The 18,452-nt window shown below is 38.2% G+C and overlaps 1 protein-coding gene across 1 annotated transcript in view; it reads right to left on the reverse strand.

Moving 5' to 3' along the window:
• The window catches only part of pgfb (placental growth factor b), a 29,319-nt gene extending 13,220 nt beyond the window's left edge, over positions 1-16,099 (reverse strand). The window contains exon 1 of the mRNA XM_038291398.1: positions 15,493-16,099. Coding sequence (XP_038147326.1) covers positions 15,493-15,555 — 63 coding nt within the window. The 5' untranslated portion in view covers positions 15,556-16,099. The remainder of the gene's footprint in view (positions 1-15,492) is intronic.
• Between the last annotated feature and the right edge of the window lie 2,353 nt (positions 16,100-18,452).

Raw genomic sequence — 18,452 nt, forward strand, 5'->3', positions numbered from 1 at the left:
CCCTTGGGGAGCAGTGGGCTGCCATTGTACTGTCCCCAGGGAGCAGTGTGGGGTGAACGGTCTTTGCTCAGGGACCCAGAGTGGCAATCTGTGGGAGTGGGGCTCTAACTCAGAACGTCTGGATTCCAAGCACAATGCCTTAACCACTAGACCGCCACTCCCTATTTCTTACCTACCATACTGGACAATAAACTGTCCACTATACCTTAATCAATAATGGTTCTATATAAAATTAAAATAATATGAATATGAATTCATCCATCCATCCATTATCTTACACGCTTGTCCCAATTGGGGTCGCGAGGGGTGCTGGTGCCTATCTCCAGCAGTCAATGGGCGAGAGGCGGGGTACACCCTGGACAGGTTGCCAGTCCATCGCAGGGCATGAATATGAATTAATTAATTAAATTGATTTAGTTGTTATTTGTCTTTGTTTACACTGACAAATCCCAGATGACTTGCAGAGAAACATCATTTTCTCTTTACCCAATAAAACAGAAAATCTTGTTGTGAAAAGAGCATGAATTCTGTATATATCATCTTTAATGCTAGGATATTGATTTGAGTAAATAACCAACATATTTTTTTGTCAGTGTATTGTTAATATATGCTCAAATATATCGGTCATCATTTGCTGCGTTTGTGCTGTTGACAATGTAGACGACGCTCTGAGCCCCAGATCCAGGTTTATGGTTGTCTTACATTTGAACTGATCAAACTGAAATTCAAGCCAGGATACCACAAAGAAGACACTCTAAGGAAACACTACTCTACTGTAACACAGCTCCTACACCCTCCATTAAAATCCATGTTCCTTAGATTAAAAACTAAATCCCAAGGAGTGTTTCTCAGACCTCACATAGAGGTTAAAAAATACCAAACATATTTTCCACCCTTACATAAGAAAATCAGGTGCTGTTTTGTATACAGGAGGGATGTAAACCAAAAACATTAGCACCATTACGGATCTGATAGCCGAGTCTGTGAGGTATTCAGCTCAGAGCTCCCAATCAGAGGCAGCTTCAAAATACCAAAGAGCTTCCAAAACAAAACATATCGTGAACATTTCACAACAATCACTGACTGGCTTTCTTTCACATTTAGTGAAACAAAACACACTGATATATTTTAAAGCAGATTCCAAATCCTTAAGCGATATTTAATCAGTAACTCGATGCAATCAGCTTTCCTCAACATGGATTGTTTTTTTTAACAATTTAAATGATAATTTTAACATGACTCTATTGCTTAATAATAGACTAGGATGAAATTGGAATGAATGACTGACTATTTTTCCGTATACTGCCCTGAGGTGGGGCTGCTCAGTGGTGCGGTGCATAGCACTGGGTTCCATTACCGGCCCAGGAATCCTGCATGGAGTTTGCATGTTCTCCCCGAACATGCATGGGTTTTCCCCAGGTACTCCAGCTTTCTCCTACAGTCCAAAAACATGACTGTTAGGTTAATTGGCTTCTCTAAATTCTCCTTAGGTGTGAGTGTGTGCATGAATGGTTGTTTGTCCTGTTTGTCTTTATGTTGCCCTGCGATGGAATGGCGATCTATCAAGAGTGCACCCCGCCTCTTGCCCATAGACAGCTGAAGATAGGCACCAGCACCCCTCACGACCACAGCTGGGATAAAGTGTGACAGAAAAAGGATGGATGCCCTGATAGTGAATTGGAGCCATATGAATGTACTAAAATGAATATGAAAGAATGAACATTCATTATGTGGAACACTGAAAAAATAAATAAATAAATGAAGTCACAGTCTTAAGTCTCCTGCAGCTCCTCCAGGATTCTGGGATACATCTCAGTAACTCTAACAAGCTTAACTGCCCTAACTTGGTCATCAATGCTTCCTCAAAAACCTTTTACAGTAGCGAAATTGAGATCAGGGTGTTGTAAAGTGTTAGTTTCCTGTCTCACAGGTCAGAAGGTTCATTTTGGTCTCTTCTGAGTAGAGCACCTTCTACCACATATGTGTGGCTACAAGGATAACTATAAACCTTCAACAAAACGTCCTATTCTCTTTTGTCGGCACTTGCCTCAATCTTTTAGCTCTTCCAAAAGGTGTAGGACAGTGGGACCAGTTGTCTTGCTCTACAGCTCCTCCAGTGTAGCCATAAGCCTTTGGAGTTGCTTCTCTAATTAATGCGCCACCTTCAGATATGCGTTCAGACCGAACGCCTTCTGGGTGTCCAAAACGCTCAAACTTGGATGCTGGGTTAAAACTGGTTGCGATGCTTCAACACTCCGGTTGCTGAGCTGTAGTTACAATCAAGAAAGTTTCCCGGCTTTGTTTGCTTTGATGAGCTCGATAAAAGTAGTTTTAACATGTTTTCTCTGAAAACGTCAAATGTGCAGTTAGGGATTTCTCGCTGCCATCAGTAGCGGCTAAAGTGAATACATATAAAGCATTTTTTTGTTTGTGGTAAAAACTGCAACTATATACTGTAAACTTGAACATCTTACACAAGCATGTTTAAACACATGTTTTTAGTTTCATATAGAACATATATTGCCACAGTTCAGTAAGAAAATATTTTAGTGGAGTGTTAATAATTAGAGCACCCTCTTTTACTTGTACATAAAAAAAATCCATACTTGTGTCATTTTTAAACCTGTGGAGTTTAACCCAATTATATATGTTCATTTTTCAAATGCTGACAACTCTGCTGAAAGGATCATGGCTTGCATGTAATGTCTCTCTTAGAAAAACTGTGTATAAGCTTTTCTGTTAGTTGACTCTTTGCATCAGGCTGCACAAGTTCAGGTTTCCGAACTCCAGCATCGAACCCTCCCATGTTTAAGCTTGGACACCATTTCCAGATGATAGACTGAACAGAACTCTGTGGGATGTTTGGGATTATAAAACATCTCCACAGGTTTATCAGTGACATGCCTGTTGTGTCTCCTGGTCCTCATAATGATTGCCAGTGTTCACTACAAAACTTCTGAAGCCTTCACAGAACAGCTGGATTAATCATTAGTCTTTTTTTCACACAGCATATCAGAAATGATTTTTGACCCACAGAGAAGAGAGAGAGCAGGATTGCCATGACAGCCAAAGTTAGAAAATAAATTTTGTGTAAATAATTTTGTAATTTATATAATTTTTCTTCCAGTTCATCATTATTGCCTACTTTGTGTTGGTCTAAAACATAAATTCTAATTAGTTTCAATTGTTTTAATGTCACGAAATGTGAGAAAAAATGGATTATGGATATTTTTTTAATGTAGTATACATTTTATGTATAATCAGACTCAGTTTCTTACATTATTTGAAATTATATTTATTATTTTAAAATAAGTTGCTTAGAATAAGGGCAGGTATGTTTTATCTGGTTCCAGTTTTTAAAAAGACCAAAAACAGAGATGGAGGAGATAAAGGTCCATATAGATGTTGATTTAGATAAACACAGCTTCCTTAGTGTAAGTTCATTAATGAATGCATAAATGTCTCCCCAAAGACACAGACACAAACAGACACAACCACTGTGTAAATGGTGTACCCATATGCAAAGGCACACAAACACAAACACGCTACACAGGTCCTAAGATAAGATTGACCGGTGGTAATTGTGGTCCCTATTACAGTAAAACGCTTTTCTGTAAACCACAGTAAATTACATCCAGATGGGAGATTAAAGCTTGCTGAGTAGACGGCTGCCCCAAGCATCACCACTCCTCTTCCTCCTCCTAAGCAGAGGGAAGGAGAAATCCATATTTCCTGATTGCAATTGCAATTCTCCCCTGGGTCAAGGAAATTACAACTAGAGAGAAATACCCCAACAGCGTGAATGCAAGCACCGTCAGTCAACAGTTCACTACCTCTACAGAGCCCTGTGAGCACACCCTATGTAGAAAGATGTGCACTTTCTAAATTCCTTCCTCTTAGGCATCCAATGTGTTTTCAGGAACATCATGGAAACATATGGAAAGACCCTAAGGTAAAACAGACAAGTTTAACATGAGTATATGTGGAAAAAAAAAAAAAAAAAATTACTGAAACATCCATCAATTTTCTGTCACGCTTATCCCAAGCAGGGTCGCGACGGATGCTGGTGCCTATCTCCAGCTGTCTGCCGGCGAGAGGCGGGGTACACCCTGGACAGGTCACCAGTCCATCGCAGGGCTGAAACATTTGTGCTATATATTTGGTCAGCTTCCAGTATTGTTTTTCTTCTGATAAATGTGTCAATACCTGAACAACACCATGTCATCAATGATACAAATGCCATGGTTTTAGAGATAGTTTGTATTTTTTTAATGACATTTTATAGTGTTATCAATAACAGTTTCCTTACCAAGGGCCTGAATCAAAAGTCTGTGGGTGTCTGGGTTAGAGCCAGTTTAGGTGCCCTACTCACTTCTTTCATGTAAGAAAATTACAATAGATTAAAAAAGTGAAACAGTCAGTACTTCTCAGGATTCATCAACATGAAAACAGTATTTCCATGACCAGGTATGTATCAATTCTTCCTAAAATATATTAAAAATACATGCAACATAATTTCGTTCTTTATCTATGTATAAAATACCTTAAAATGTACCAATAGATAATAACAGATAATATAGTCAGTCAGTACTCTAATTTACATTGTCATAACAATAAGAACTGTTCCTTTATGAAGTTTCTACCAGTCCTTATTTTTCCTACAGTAGACCTGATTTTCTGTAGCATCTTTTTTAACCTAAGAAGGCCTTTGTGGCATAATCTTACATGAGGATGGCATAAAAATAAGCATAACAGTGGATGTTTAACTAAAATCTTCAAGATTTTAAGTCCTGTCTATTGTATTCTTCCTGTCTAAGATTGCACTTAGACAGGAAGAATACATTTAAAGTTATAGTTGAGGATGTTCTTTTTCCGGGTGGATCATCACAATAAGTGGTCCTCCTAATTGTCAATAATTCTGGCGATATGTTTAAGTAAGGCTGTCCCCGTTTTCACTTACTGATGGTGAGTCTGACATAGTGGAAAAATTGCAAATCTTCTTTTGGAAAATAAGCTTGTATGAACGACGCAAACAGTAACTTTTAAACAGAGCGTGCACAAGGAGAAATGAGCTTGTGCACGCTCTTGCCGCTCTCTGGAACGGGTACAGGGTTGTGCATGTGCATTTGTTTTCGAAAGAGAGGACAGGTCTTTTCAAGAATTTGTGAAAATCCTCCACTATACCTTTAAGTCTGGGCTCCTCACAATTTCCTATGAGGAAGGGATTTAATCTTTAGCTAAAAATGTGTGTGCAACCAAGACAAATCTAGAAACTGCAACAGTGATCCATGCATGGTTGTCCACAATCATTAACTTTGAAGTTTTGATTTAAAACATCAGGTAGTTACTGTGGCTGAATATGCAGGGTTTGTCAATATCTGAGATATGTTTTACATCAGAAGTAATCTGCTGCAGAAGAGCGAACACACATGAGAGGTAAAACACCTTTGAGACTGGATTTGCCTTAAGATGACATAGCCCTGCTTTTATCTTGGCATCACTGATAAACCATAAGACGTAAAACATTATCTTTGAGTCAACTTTAAAACAATAAACACTTATTGGGTTCATAACCTCTTAACAGACTCCTGTCTTAAAAAATCCAATCTATCCTTTTAGGCTTACCACTCCTACTGTTAGTTTAAAGATATGAAACAGGCTTTACTTGTGCAATGATACTGTAAATGTAGTGCTGAGGGATAAATTAATCAATATCTGATTTATAGCAAAAAAAAAATAAAATCTAACTACCTACATTTTTTGGTCAGAGTAATTTAGAACTTTTTAGGATTAATCTAATGGTCAAGCAAAACCAAAAGACATTTGGTATTTATGGTTTTATCGAGTAAGGAATACAATAAGTGCATACCGGAGAGGCTTACAATCCAAATCCTTGGCTAAATTTCCTTTCACACCAAAGCAGGTTATCAGCATTGCCAAACCCAACAGACTACTGTTAGTCAGGGCTGGACTGCTGATGTAGATTTTCTCAGCCTTTTACCCACTATCAAAAAAAAAGAAAGGAAGTACTTTCCCCACAAATCTGTGAAAAATCTCAGTCATACTGGTCCATGTCAAGCTTGAAAAAGTTCAGTTTAGGCAACTGGATGGGAAGTTTTCTGTGAGCTTTTTGGATGAGAGGCGAAATGTCTTCTAGAAAACTTCCTGTCTAGTTGCCTAAACTGATATTTTCCAAGCTTTCCCCACAAACTGTTATTCATTGTTGTATACAAGTAATGATAAGCTCACATATAATCTAGAAACAAAAGTTGCTGCTGTCCTACATATCTTATCTGAAATAGAAGCATAATCTGATATTCACACACATTCAGTTCTTCATACACCATACGGTCTACTCTCAAAAGAAAAATGCAAATATAAAACCTAGAGGAGTTCCTGCATAAGGGATAGCAAGAGTTCACCATTGTTTAGAATGGAAAACCCAAGTGCCTCCACCCTCTCTATCTCTAGAGTAGTAACCCTACAATTAAGCAGAATCATACAAGGACTTTAAAAGAGTTTAAACAACCAGTCAAAAGTTTGGAGACATCCTTAAGTCTCCAATATTATTAATATTAGAAATATTAATCTTTTGTCTTTTTGTCTCTTATAACCCTTTTTATATCCTTCATTTTAGAGGATTATCCCATGAAGCTCATTGAGACAATACCAAGAATCTTCAAAAAAGAAATAAAAAAAGCGGAGGGGCTATTTCATCCATACATACATTTTCCACACGGTTATCCCAGCTGTGGTGCCTATCTTCAGCTGTCAATGGGTGAGAAGCGGAGTACACCCTGGACAGGTTGCTAGTCCATCGCAAGGCAACACAGAGATACACAGGACAAACAACCATTGACGCACACACTCATACTAAGGAGAATTTAGAGAAGGAAATTAACCTAACAACCTGGACTGTTGGAGGAAGCCAGAGTACCCGGAGAGAACCTACGCATGCTCAGGAAGAACATGCAAACTCCATGCAGAAAGACCCCGTGCCGGGAATCACACCCGGACCCTTCTTGCCGCAAGGCAGCAGTGCTATCCACTGCACCACTGGGCAGCCCGCGGCTATTTCAAATAATAAAAATTCTAAAAAATCTTTGTTTTACAATTATTGTTTCCTATATCATTTTATAGCATATTTCTTTGTTTATCAACAAAGTAGAATGCTATGAGGATAAGGAAAATGCGAGTAAAGACAGTAAATAGAAAGGACAGTGAATAATAAAGGTGTCCCCGAACTGTTTGACTGTATTGAATTAATCAACCAGAAATTCATAGATGATGGTTATGTGGAACATCCATCCATCCATCCATCCACCCATCCATCCATCCATCCATCCATCCATCCATCCATCCATCCATCCATCCATCTTCTCCCACTTAGTCCTTGTCAGGGTCGTGGTGGGGCCGGTGCCTATCTCCGATAGTTTATGGGCGAGAGGCAGGGTAAATCCTGAACAGGTCCCCAGTCTATCACAGGGCAAGACAGAGACGCACAAAGACAAACAACCAATCATACACACACACACACACACACACACACACACACACACACACACACACACACACACACACACACACACCTAAGGGTAATTTAGAGAAGCCAATTAACCTAACAGTTATGTTTCTGGACTGTGGTACCCAGAGAAAACCTACGCCTGCACGAGAAGAACATGCAAACTCCTGGCAGAAAGACCCTTTGGCCGGGAATCAAACTCAGAACCTTTTCACTGGAAGGCAGCAGTGCTACCCAATGCTCCACTGAGCAGCCCTTATGTGGACCAGTGCTGATTTTTTTTTCTTTATCTAGGCAAACATCCAACCAAGGCATCCTTATGTTGAAAATCTTTCACCAACTGTCATAATAATTGTAACACAACTGTAAAAGAATTTGATTGGTACTACCGGTAAATGCACAATCTGAGTTCTGGAGGGATTTTAATTTAGTCTATGGCATTTGAGAATAAATTATATAAACATTTGGGAATATATATATATATATATATATATATATATATATATATATATATATATATATATATATATATATATATATATATATATATATATATATATATATATATATATATATATATGTATACCTAAAACCTAATGTTTTAACAGGCAGGGCAGCTACTGATGATAAAATGATGATAGTCCAGTTTTGCGATTAAACTTTAGGCCTATTAAAAAGCATAATTTTTTCCCAAAGATTTTTAACCAGTTTCAATCCAGCTTTTATTGCCTCTCTCTCTAGCATAGAATATTCATTGCTGAGGGTTTCTAATGCTGTTTGTCCACAGACTTGGGAAACCATACAGCAATGGTCCTAGATTTAACTTTGACACACCGGTTCCTTCTGACTCTAAACTCTGATGTAATTGTGCAAAGCGTCACACTACATACCACCCTGCATTTACCAGAGTTTGTCCTAGTAATTTCTCCAGCATAGAAAAACAAGCAAGGTAGTGAAAGTTATTGTGAAGTTGCTTCTCTAACAAGCTCCAAGAAGATCGATTTTTTTCTTTATCTGTTTTCTGTACTCCCAGACTCCTGGGTCTTAATTGATCTTTTTATTGATTGCATATCGCTGAACCTGCTACGCTTGCTATTTACATACTAAATGTTTCCACACTAATCAATATGAGACCCAACCTGGCAGGTATAATTTTGAGATTTTACTTTGTTTTTTCCCCCAAAGCAGATTTGTTTTACTCTGTCACAGGGCCTCTCTTCCTGACAGACTTATGTAATTTTTTGTCAAATTGCAGCATAGATCCGACCAAAATACATCAGGGGTATACCTCTGTCAGAGCTACACAAGCAAATTTGCAGAGAATCTGAACATTAGATTGGAGGCTAAATCATATCTAATGTATTCTGGCCTTAAGGTTCTGATATCTTACAGCTAAAGACTGATTTATTCTCAGAAACCAGGTTGTCTGAGTGTGTGTTGCAGTGAATGCAAATGTGCCTCCGCCTCTGCCGCAGACACTCTGCCGCACCTCTCCAAAATTGTAGGTGACTGACATCTGCTTTAGAGTATGCATATTTCCTGTTTGGTACCTTACCGGCTTGTTTTGTTTTTATGACCGCCATTGCAGAAAACGACTAGTTAAGTTAGGCCAGCTAGAAGAACGAGGTGCACGAGAACACTGGGACCCTTTTTCCACCTGGATCCCTGCTCTTTTTCGCCCTCTTATCCCTCCACTATTGCACAAACTTGCCCCCACTTCCTCACCGCCTCGGCTGTATCTAGACCCACAGCTAGTTCGTGATTGTCCCTCTTGCATTTTGGTGTGGAATAACATAGCGAAGACCACGCTTAATTATTGGGCATAAATCAAAAGTATCTGTGACAAACTCACTGTGACACACTGCTGTGAGGACTATAACCAGCCCTTTGGTGTTGGTGTTCGCATTGCATTGTACTGTTTTGTAAAAACCAAGCAGTTTGATGCAAGCTCTGTGGAAATTATTCTTCTGAAGGACCCAAAAGTCTTTCCCAGTATTTAGCATTTTTGATCAATGCAGCAAGTTATTACGTACCTGCTACTACTTACTTTGGACAATGTGTGCAACAAGCAATAAAGGCTTGTTAATTGAATAGTAAGAGAGGGATTCAGCAGAGAACAATGTCAGCAAAACATAAAAATGTTTTAAGGGTTTGTCAGAGGTACAGCTATCCATTGTTTTTAGGGAAACTTTCCATGAGTTTTTAATCGTTATCAGCCAAGTTTTGATCAGATAAAGTTTCATAACTATAAAAGCCGTTTCAGGATCTCCATTCATCTACCAAGCCCTGCACATGCAGGCTTGGTTTATGAAATATGAGGCGTTGAGGAATTCAAACAGAAAGATGAATGACACAAAATGCAGGGAATACTAAACCAGTTGGAAATGTTTATCCACTTTCACAACAAAACTCCACCCAAACAAATGTATCGCCAAGAAAAATAGCTCAGTCCTTCCAGGTTGTATTCTGTAAAACCCTGGTAATCATGAAGGAGCAAAAAAACCCCACCCTCTGCTGGCTGCTCCATATTTTAGAGCGGACGTGAGTGATCTCTTTATTCACAAGCAAGTTGATAGATACTCCAGCTGTGGCTATAAAAAAAAGACATAAATTATCGGTGACACTTTGTTAATCATGGAAAATGTATGAAACGTCAGGTTTTTTCACCTTTTTGGTTTTAATGAAGATGATTGTAGCCAGAAAACAGCAAAGGGTTAAAGGAGTGTCCAGACTTAGTAACGTCTCTGTGTGATCTAAAAGACTGGATGTACAATCTCAGTGATTCCCTTGTTTACATTTGCCATCAGTCTTCTGGGCAGCAGGGGGCATTTATCCAGCTTTAAACCAGGGCCCCTGGGCTTTGTCATTGATGTTTTGACTAAAAAAGCCATGAACTGATTATACGGATTAGAGGAAATGTGGGGATACCGTGTGTTTTCTACCAAATCTAAAGTTTACAACAGCTGCAAAGTATCCAGCCTGAGTAACTGTTAGGAAGTGAAGCATTCACAAACCTTTAAAGCCTCTCTGAGTCAGCGTACACTTCAGTGTACAGAGGGGTGATTCCACAAGCGATTTTGGTGTGCAAAGTGTGAAATCAAATGGATGAGGGGAGGACCTGAATATGCATTAAACATGAGAGGAATCAGGGACAACTGCCACATGGGATGGAAATCAGAGATGAAAAGGGTCACAGACGGAGCTTTACGTTGCACCAGGCAATGACAAACCAAGTATCTGTGACACAGCGAACTTTTGAAAGAGTCTCCAGTTACTTTCAGGTGTACTTTGCTTAAGCAGATTTTCATTATTAGACCACCAGGTGATGTCAAGAAGCTGAAGACAGACAAGCTTTGTGCTGACTCACTGCTCCCTGACCAAGATACCTGGGATGCATCTCATTGAGACGTTGTACTGAATGCTGCAGTGCACTGACAATAAAGGGAAGCTTCTGGTGTAGGGGAAGTTGTCTAACTTACTCTCACATTTAAAGAATAATCTGTCTTCTCTAATCTACTGTATCTATAGTGTTCGAACATAGCATCAAGATGCTTAAAGTATCTCCATCAGATGGAAACCAAAGCTTTTTTCATATCTCTCTATGCTGACAAGATCAAAAAAATTACAACTCAAGTAAGTGAAACTGGGCTTTGAAGACAGTGCCAGTAAGTATGAGCTTTGAGCTTCTGCAAATATAACAGAATAGCTTTACATCATGTGCTCCAGCAGAGGACCAGCGATGTGGTTTGTCACGTGTCATCTTACGAATCAGTGAGCTGAATAGAATTCATTCAAGAGCAACTCAACCTCAAATCACCAGGCTCAGTTCGAACTGCAAGCAAACTCTGATTTGTCTGATCAGATTTTTTTTTCCACATAAAATAGATTTATCTGAATTAAAACTTCTGTGAATTTATGTAAAGAAATGAATCTACTACCCTATTTTTTCCTTTTGAAGAAATAGTTTTATTTTTGTATGGACAGACCTTTCATCTTGAAATTCTTTCGTTTCCAATTGAAAGAATAACTGTCATCTCTAGCAAAGAACCTAGAGCAAATTTTTTTCTCTCCTAACTGTTGACCCTCAGAACTACACAGATTGGCAGATAAGACTTCCAAGAAAACTGGAAATCTGTATAGGATAGGAAAAAGTCTGCTTTTCTAAGGAAAACTTTTATAAAGCTAAAAGTTATGTTACAAGAGACTATTAAAAACTAGCAAAAATGTTTTTAAAAACTTTCTTGGATTGAAAATTAGGCTCTGTATTGTGTACCCGTAACAAATTGGCAAGCAACTTTTTTCATGTTTGTTGTGAACACAAAATCAACTTGGCTCCACCTTCCAAAAGGCTCATCCAAAACATTTTCAAAGGGAGGGCGGCCAGATAGGGCGATTGATAAGTATGGGCTGGCACAACAAAACCACAAGCCAGAAAAGAATGATGGTGGGTGAGGGGCATGTAATCTACAAAGAAGCAAAACCCCAAAACAATAAAACACACAAAAAAGTCATACAAAATCAGCATAGCTGGTATGCTTGTAAACCTGTCAAAAGAGTCGTATGTCATAAGAAACCATTTCAGATGACATAGTATTTAAAGTAAAGCTCTGATTTGTTGTAAAAAAATAAAAAAAAAGACCACTACAATTTCTAAAATTCTGGGATAATTCCTGTCTCTCACATTACTATAAATGTTATCAATAACTGTAACGACAAATAACCAAAAAAAAAAAGGTTTCAGCCCTAAAAATGTTTCAGACATACATCAGATCAATGTCTTCTTTCGTATAGAGAGCAAATGTCACTAAATTGACCAAACAAAGTCTTTAATTTGTAATTTGTTGGAATACAGCTATATAACTGAAGGATTCAATAATTTAAGTTAATCCATACATATAGGGTACACTGCCACTAGAAAATAAATGCACTGCTTCACCTTTTCATATTTAAAGCCCCTCGATGTAACAAATGAATCTTCTTGTAAGCAAAAATCAAGTATTGCTGTAATAAATATTTTGCAAAAGCCCAATAACAGCACAAAAAAAGAAAGCATCCTCATACCTTAGAACTAGTATTTTATAAATACATAAGGGGCAGTACGCCCAGTGGGAGATGGCATGTTGCTTTGCCATTTTTGATCAGAGCTGCCGAAAGGCGACAAACTGGTACAGTAAGCCTTTACCTGTATTTGGAAGTGTGTTGTCAGTGGAAATACATCACTCTACCTTCCATTTTCTGTTGTAAAGTAGAACTTCAAAACAAATGCAAAGGTGGCAGGTTTTCTGCTGGATCGGTGAGATAATTCAATAAAACATTGAAGTTTGTTTCACCATTATGTTAGAAACAGGTCTGTCCCTATAGCAAACAGATTGTTTGTTTAGGATTAGTTGCTGTTTTTTTTTCTTTCATAAAAGTAACCCAAGCAGATGACTATAAGGTTCTTTCGGCTGTTTTCAGAGACATTCTCAGAATTTATTTTAGCTGATATTTTCAGGTTAATTAAACCCGATCTCTCATAGTAGAGACTGCTAGTTAGTTTCCCTACACTGGATGAGCTCCATAGTCTCATACTCTTGGCCAAGTCTGCCATTTGTAATTTATTTTGTGAACCACTAGATGGGGATAAATATTACATACTGTCCCTTTAATGCCCCAGACATATTCTAGAACAGATTATGGCTTTAAAACAATCCTTTGTAAAAAATAAATAAATAATAATAAATAAATAAAAAATCCAAAGACAAAAACAAAAAAATAAAATAGTTTTTTTTTACAAAAGCTTTAGTAATAATAAACAAACTATATGCAACTTTTAGCACTAGGGATTCTATATCTGCAACTTCTAGGTTTAGCTCCCCTGTAGGCCATTGGCAAAACTGACATAAAATTAAACAGTCTCCCTCTGGGTTTTAGAATCTGAGAGCAGACCCCTTTTTGACCTGTAGATTAAAGAGACATAGAGGCACTTGTAAAGACAAGGTCATGTTCACCCCTTTAGATTAAAACCTACATCAGGGAACCAAAAATATATGTCTGATAAGTTAAGCATCATATCTGTTTTTATGCACATCAACAGATTATTCAAGTTAGCTCTTCTGTTTCAGGGAAACTCTGGCTGCCGTAAAGCAGAGCTCTGGGTCACGTGACTAATTCAGCAACAAACTTGATCTTCTTGAATTAGATAAGGGAGGTTTTTCAAAGCTGTAGCTGCTGCATATTGACATAAAATAATTTAGCATATTTCAAATAAAGCTAAATCTTGTATCAACGGCTGCGCAGTTTTTAGAAAATAGTTTAAAGAAGCACCTTTGTCTGCAAAGACAGCTAAAGCTCTATGTGGGTATGTCTTTCTAAGGTCTGCAAACTTTTGTGGTTTCAATCATTAGCAGATCCTCTCACATTGAGTCAGGCTGGCTGTACACCAAAGTCATTAAGTATTTCTATATATTTGAATTCCTGTTCTGAAAGAGAGACATAAGTGCACTCCCAGTTGACTCTCCTGCAAATTTGATAGTATGGCGACTCGCCTCATGTCATTGTTGTGTCAGAGGAAGAGTTGCATTTATCTGAAGTTCAGGGTATTCTAATGTAGATTTTCTTGAATAACTGCAGTCAACCTAAATGCAGACTCAGTTGGAGCCTAAGAAATATATGTTGCTGCCACCACCATGCTTCACTGCAAGGAAGTTAGCCAGGTCATAAGCAGTACCTCTTTTTTTTTTTGTTCCCAGAAATGCTTACCAAAAAGCTGTAATTCAGTTTTATCAGACCAGAGAATTTTATTTCTTCTGGTCTTGCTATCTCTATGGTACATTCCGGCAAAATCTAAGTAACCATGGGCCTTTTAGTGAAGTGTTTTCTTCTGACAGCTATTGTAGTATAAAGGCCTAATTAGTGAAAGCAGCTGTTGACCTTCTAGATGATTCTCTAATGTCCACCAGAGAACACTGGTCATTCTAACCTTATTCCTCGGTTTTGTCAGGCAGCCAAAACTTTAGAAACTATTGAGACCAGAGTGCCTTTTGGGCAATGCTTAATGCTTGTGTCTCCTTTTTAAAAACAATGAATTTCCCTTTATTCCTTAATCTCTGTTGCGTGACCAAACACACCACTCTGTTCTAAAAAAAAACAACAAAAACAGTTAACTGTAAGAACAGAAAGACTCTAACCAACTTGTAGAGTCATCTGATCAAATCAGATCATATCAGATGTACTTTTGTCCAAGTTTCATAACACATTATAAGAAAATATTTCAAATGTGTTTTAAAAGTTACCTTTTTTAGAATATAATTACAAGAAATACTGAAAAACATGTTTTCAATTTGTTACTATTAGCTATTTTATGTAGATAAAAAAAATACACTCAGTGGTTTCAAAATTAGCCAGAGTCTGTCATATAATACCCCATGAAAAAAGTAAAAGGATGTAAATAAAACATGTATTGTCAGACCAAAACCTCAACAATGATTCTGCAGCAATGTAGGAATAAAAACATAATGATCAGATGCGTATGCTTGCTTTGCTTTTTTGCATGTTCTCAAAACTGCAGCTAATGAGGCAAAACAAACAAACAAACAAAAAAAAAAACTGTGTTTGAGGAGTCAACAAATGATTTGAGCAGAATATCTAGAAACATATAATATATGCGTCCTTCATTAAAAAAAGAGGGTGAGGCATGCTGTGGGGCCCTGTAAAACCTTGGACCGGCTCTGGTAATCCCTGACTTTTAATTATTAATTTATTATTATTTCATATTCATGTCTAAGTGAAAATAGACTACAAAAATATCCAAAAATGGGCATGATATTCTGACACCGAGCTAAAATATACATTAGTATTTGAGTCCACATAAATGCGCAAAGAACACCCATAAAACTAACTATAAGACAAACAAAATGCTTCCCAAACTTTAGCCCCAAACATCTAATAGGCGCTTAATGTGAAGTCTGAATGAATGTTAAATAGCATACCTGTACAGGTGAAAGCAGCAGGTAAAGCGCCACCACAGTCGCGAAAACAAAAACCGGTGTCATTTCACTGAGTTGGCGCACAGGGAGATACGGTCCCTCCACGTTCAACTTTACGCAGGGTTAGAAATGCATAAAAAAATAATAATAAAATAAAAATCCCCCAATCAAGTAAGAATATGTGCCTATTAGAGATGCTGAGCAGGGGTTATCTGCTGCCAGTCCGGGTTGGAGGAGTGAGAGGAGTCACGTAGCTGCGCCGCGTGTAACCTGATGAAGATCGTCCTTATAAATGAAAAAGGCCCCCAGGGACCCAGACACTGCGCTGGAGCGCAAAACCAAACGATCTTTGATGATCTGCACTTAAAATATGACGATGATAATAAAAATCAATGTATTGTTCAGTCTGTGAGACGAAATATGAAAGACTGATAAAAAGAAAACAGAAATCACCAATCAAAGAGGAAAAGAAAAAATAAATGGTTTGTTCAGTCCAAAGGCTTAATAAAAGAGCCGCTCCGGAAGCGTGCAATAAGATCAAGTCTGAAAGTTTCAGTTTCTGATCCCGCTCTGAGCTCCAGCCGGCTAAAACACACACTCTAATTTCCCCGCACCGCTTTTTTACTGGACATTTCAATCTCCTCCCCTTCCCTGTCCTCCCTTTGACTCCCTGCATCAAGAGAAACTTTGCAGCATCTTGAAATCACAGTCTGTCCTTTCTAGTTTTGACAGGATAGTAATGAAGATTGGATTTACTCTGAAGATCACAGACTAGTTACTACTGGGTGGAGAGCAGCTCTCATTGCTTAATTACACTCTCCCTGTCCTGCTTCATACGTGGACTGATCCAAATCTGGGTTGATTTAACGGAATTTCAATTCAATTGGTAAGGTTATTCAACTTAAATAAAATGTTCTAACAAGTGCACCATCGTGCAGCCCAAAATGAAGGATGATCATGATCCTGGAAATAAACTTTTATCTTATGTTTGTAAACAAAATGATTGTCAGTGGTAAAATAAAGAAGAAATCCTTCTATTGAGCTTTCATTGAGGAAATACCATGATCAGACATACGATTAAATACAATTTAATGGTGGTAAGCTGAGCCTCATTTTTGCAGTATTTCTTTGAAAATTTTTTTGGTCCTTATTGATATGATCACATAACTTAGAGGCTGCGGATTACTCTTCTGGACATCCATGATGTAAATCTACTTGTCCACAACATCCCACAGGTGCTTCAACTGATTAAAGGAATAGTACACCCAAAACATGATTAACCTTCATTTTCTACTCACCCCCATGCTGAACAACACTCTGGAGTACTTTTTTGATATCTCAAATGCATCTGGAGATCTGGGAGGCTTCTTGCTGTCTGCTGACATTCAAATAATGGAGGTCCAGGGGCGTCTCTAGGTTTAAGACACAAGGGTGGGTCAGCCCCTAGAAGATAATGCGCACGCGTAGCGCGCGCCGAATTTTTTCAGTGCACCTGCTAAGGCGTTGTCTAAGACAAGGGTGTAACTTTGTGTTGAAAGTTGGTGGGGACGGCTCATAAGGAAAGGGAGCTACCTGCGCGACGCCTTTTTTTTTTTGTTGGAAAGGATAAAGCCAAAAAAATGCGAATAACATTTATCAATTTAATGCTTACAGTTGAAAACATAACTGTTACAATATTCACTTATATATTTTGTGCAAAAAATATCACATAAATCTAAACAGACAGTACAAATCAAATAAATATATCAATTTTGTAGAACATTTATTGACAGTCAATTTTGGGTCACTTTTTAAAATTAATTTACTTTTAAACCAGGACTCGGACAAGATCTTATGGGACCTTAAGCAGAATATGATTAAGGAACTCCGTCTTTCTGTCAAGAACATCCACTAGCAGGGTATCCAGGGGGGGATTTACCATTAGGCAATACTAGGCAGTTGCCCAGGGCCCCAAGTTCTGGGGGCCCCATAAAACTCTGTTTCCATGTATGGTTAATACAACTAATTATAAAAACTTATTTGTGCACATTAATTATGTTTTTGATAAAAATCCTTTGGCTAAAATGCCATCAGAACGCTGATAAATAGAGAGAAAAAAGGGACAAGAAGAGAGGGACAAAACCTAGAACAGATAATGGATGTCTATTCTATTAACATTTCTCTATCTGTAGAATGGGTCTGTTTTATGGGTTTTCTTCTCAGGGGGCCCCCTGCCTGTCTTTGCCTAGGGCCCCAAATTTCCTAAATCCGCCCCTGAGGGTATCAATACTGATTTGATAGAATCTGGGAGAGCGGACTATGTTCAACCATCCATTTTCTTTAACCTTATCCCTCAGTGGGATCAGGAGGTGCTGGTGCATATCTCTAGCCACGTTCTGGGTGAGAGGTGGGATCACCCTGGACAGGTCACCAGTCTGTCGCAGTATGTTCAACCAGCTTAAAAGTAATCGGTAATCAGATTTATTATTTGCGCCTTTACTAAGTGAACTTTCTAACTCCCTTAAATCTGAAATTCCAATGCCAAAATTGTTTAAATCTTTTATCTTTGGACCCCCTGCAGAGTGACGTCACACCTGCAAGATCCTATCCTTACCTTGAGTTGTCAACTTAACACGCTAAATCTTAAATGTACGTGTACATATAAAAGAAAAAGGGGCGCAGTGCTTGCTACTGAATGGCAACACTATCAAAGTCAGGAAAAAGTTTTAAGTAAAGCCGGGATTAAAACAGTAGCTACAAGAAGCTTCAAATAAAAGGTGTTCTTTATGTTCAACCTAAACACCAACTCCGATAGACCATCAGCAGAGCAGGTGTTTAAATTAATCAATCACTGCTGCGAAAGCTTATAGCAGTGAAAGCTAATATACCACAGCCATCACTTAATAAACGCAAAATAAACAACCCTCTAAAAACGGAAAACTGTAATGGACTGAAAGTCCTGTTTTTTATGTGGGAAATTATTT

The sequence above is a fragment of the Cyprinodon tularosa genome, unplaced genomic scaffold, assembly GCF_016077235.1.
Source record: "Cyprinodon tularosa strain WSP-4 unplaced genomic scaffold, ASM1607723v1 ctg3, whole genome shotgun sequence".
Lineage (NCBI taxonomy): Eukaryota > Metazoa > Chordata > Actinopteri > Cyprinodontiformes > Cyprinodontidae > Cyprinodon > Cyprinodon tularosa.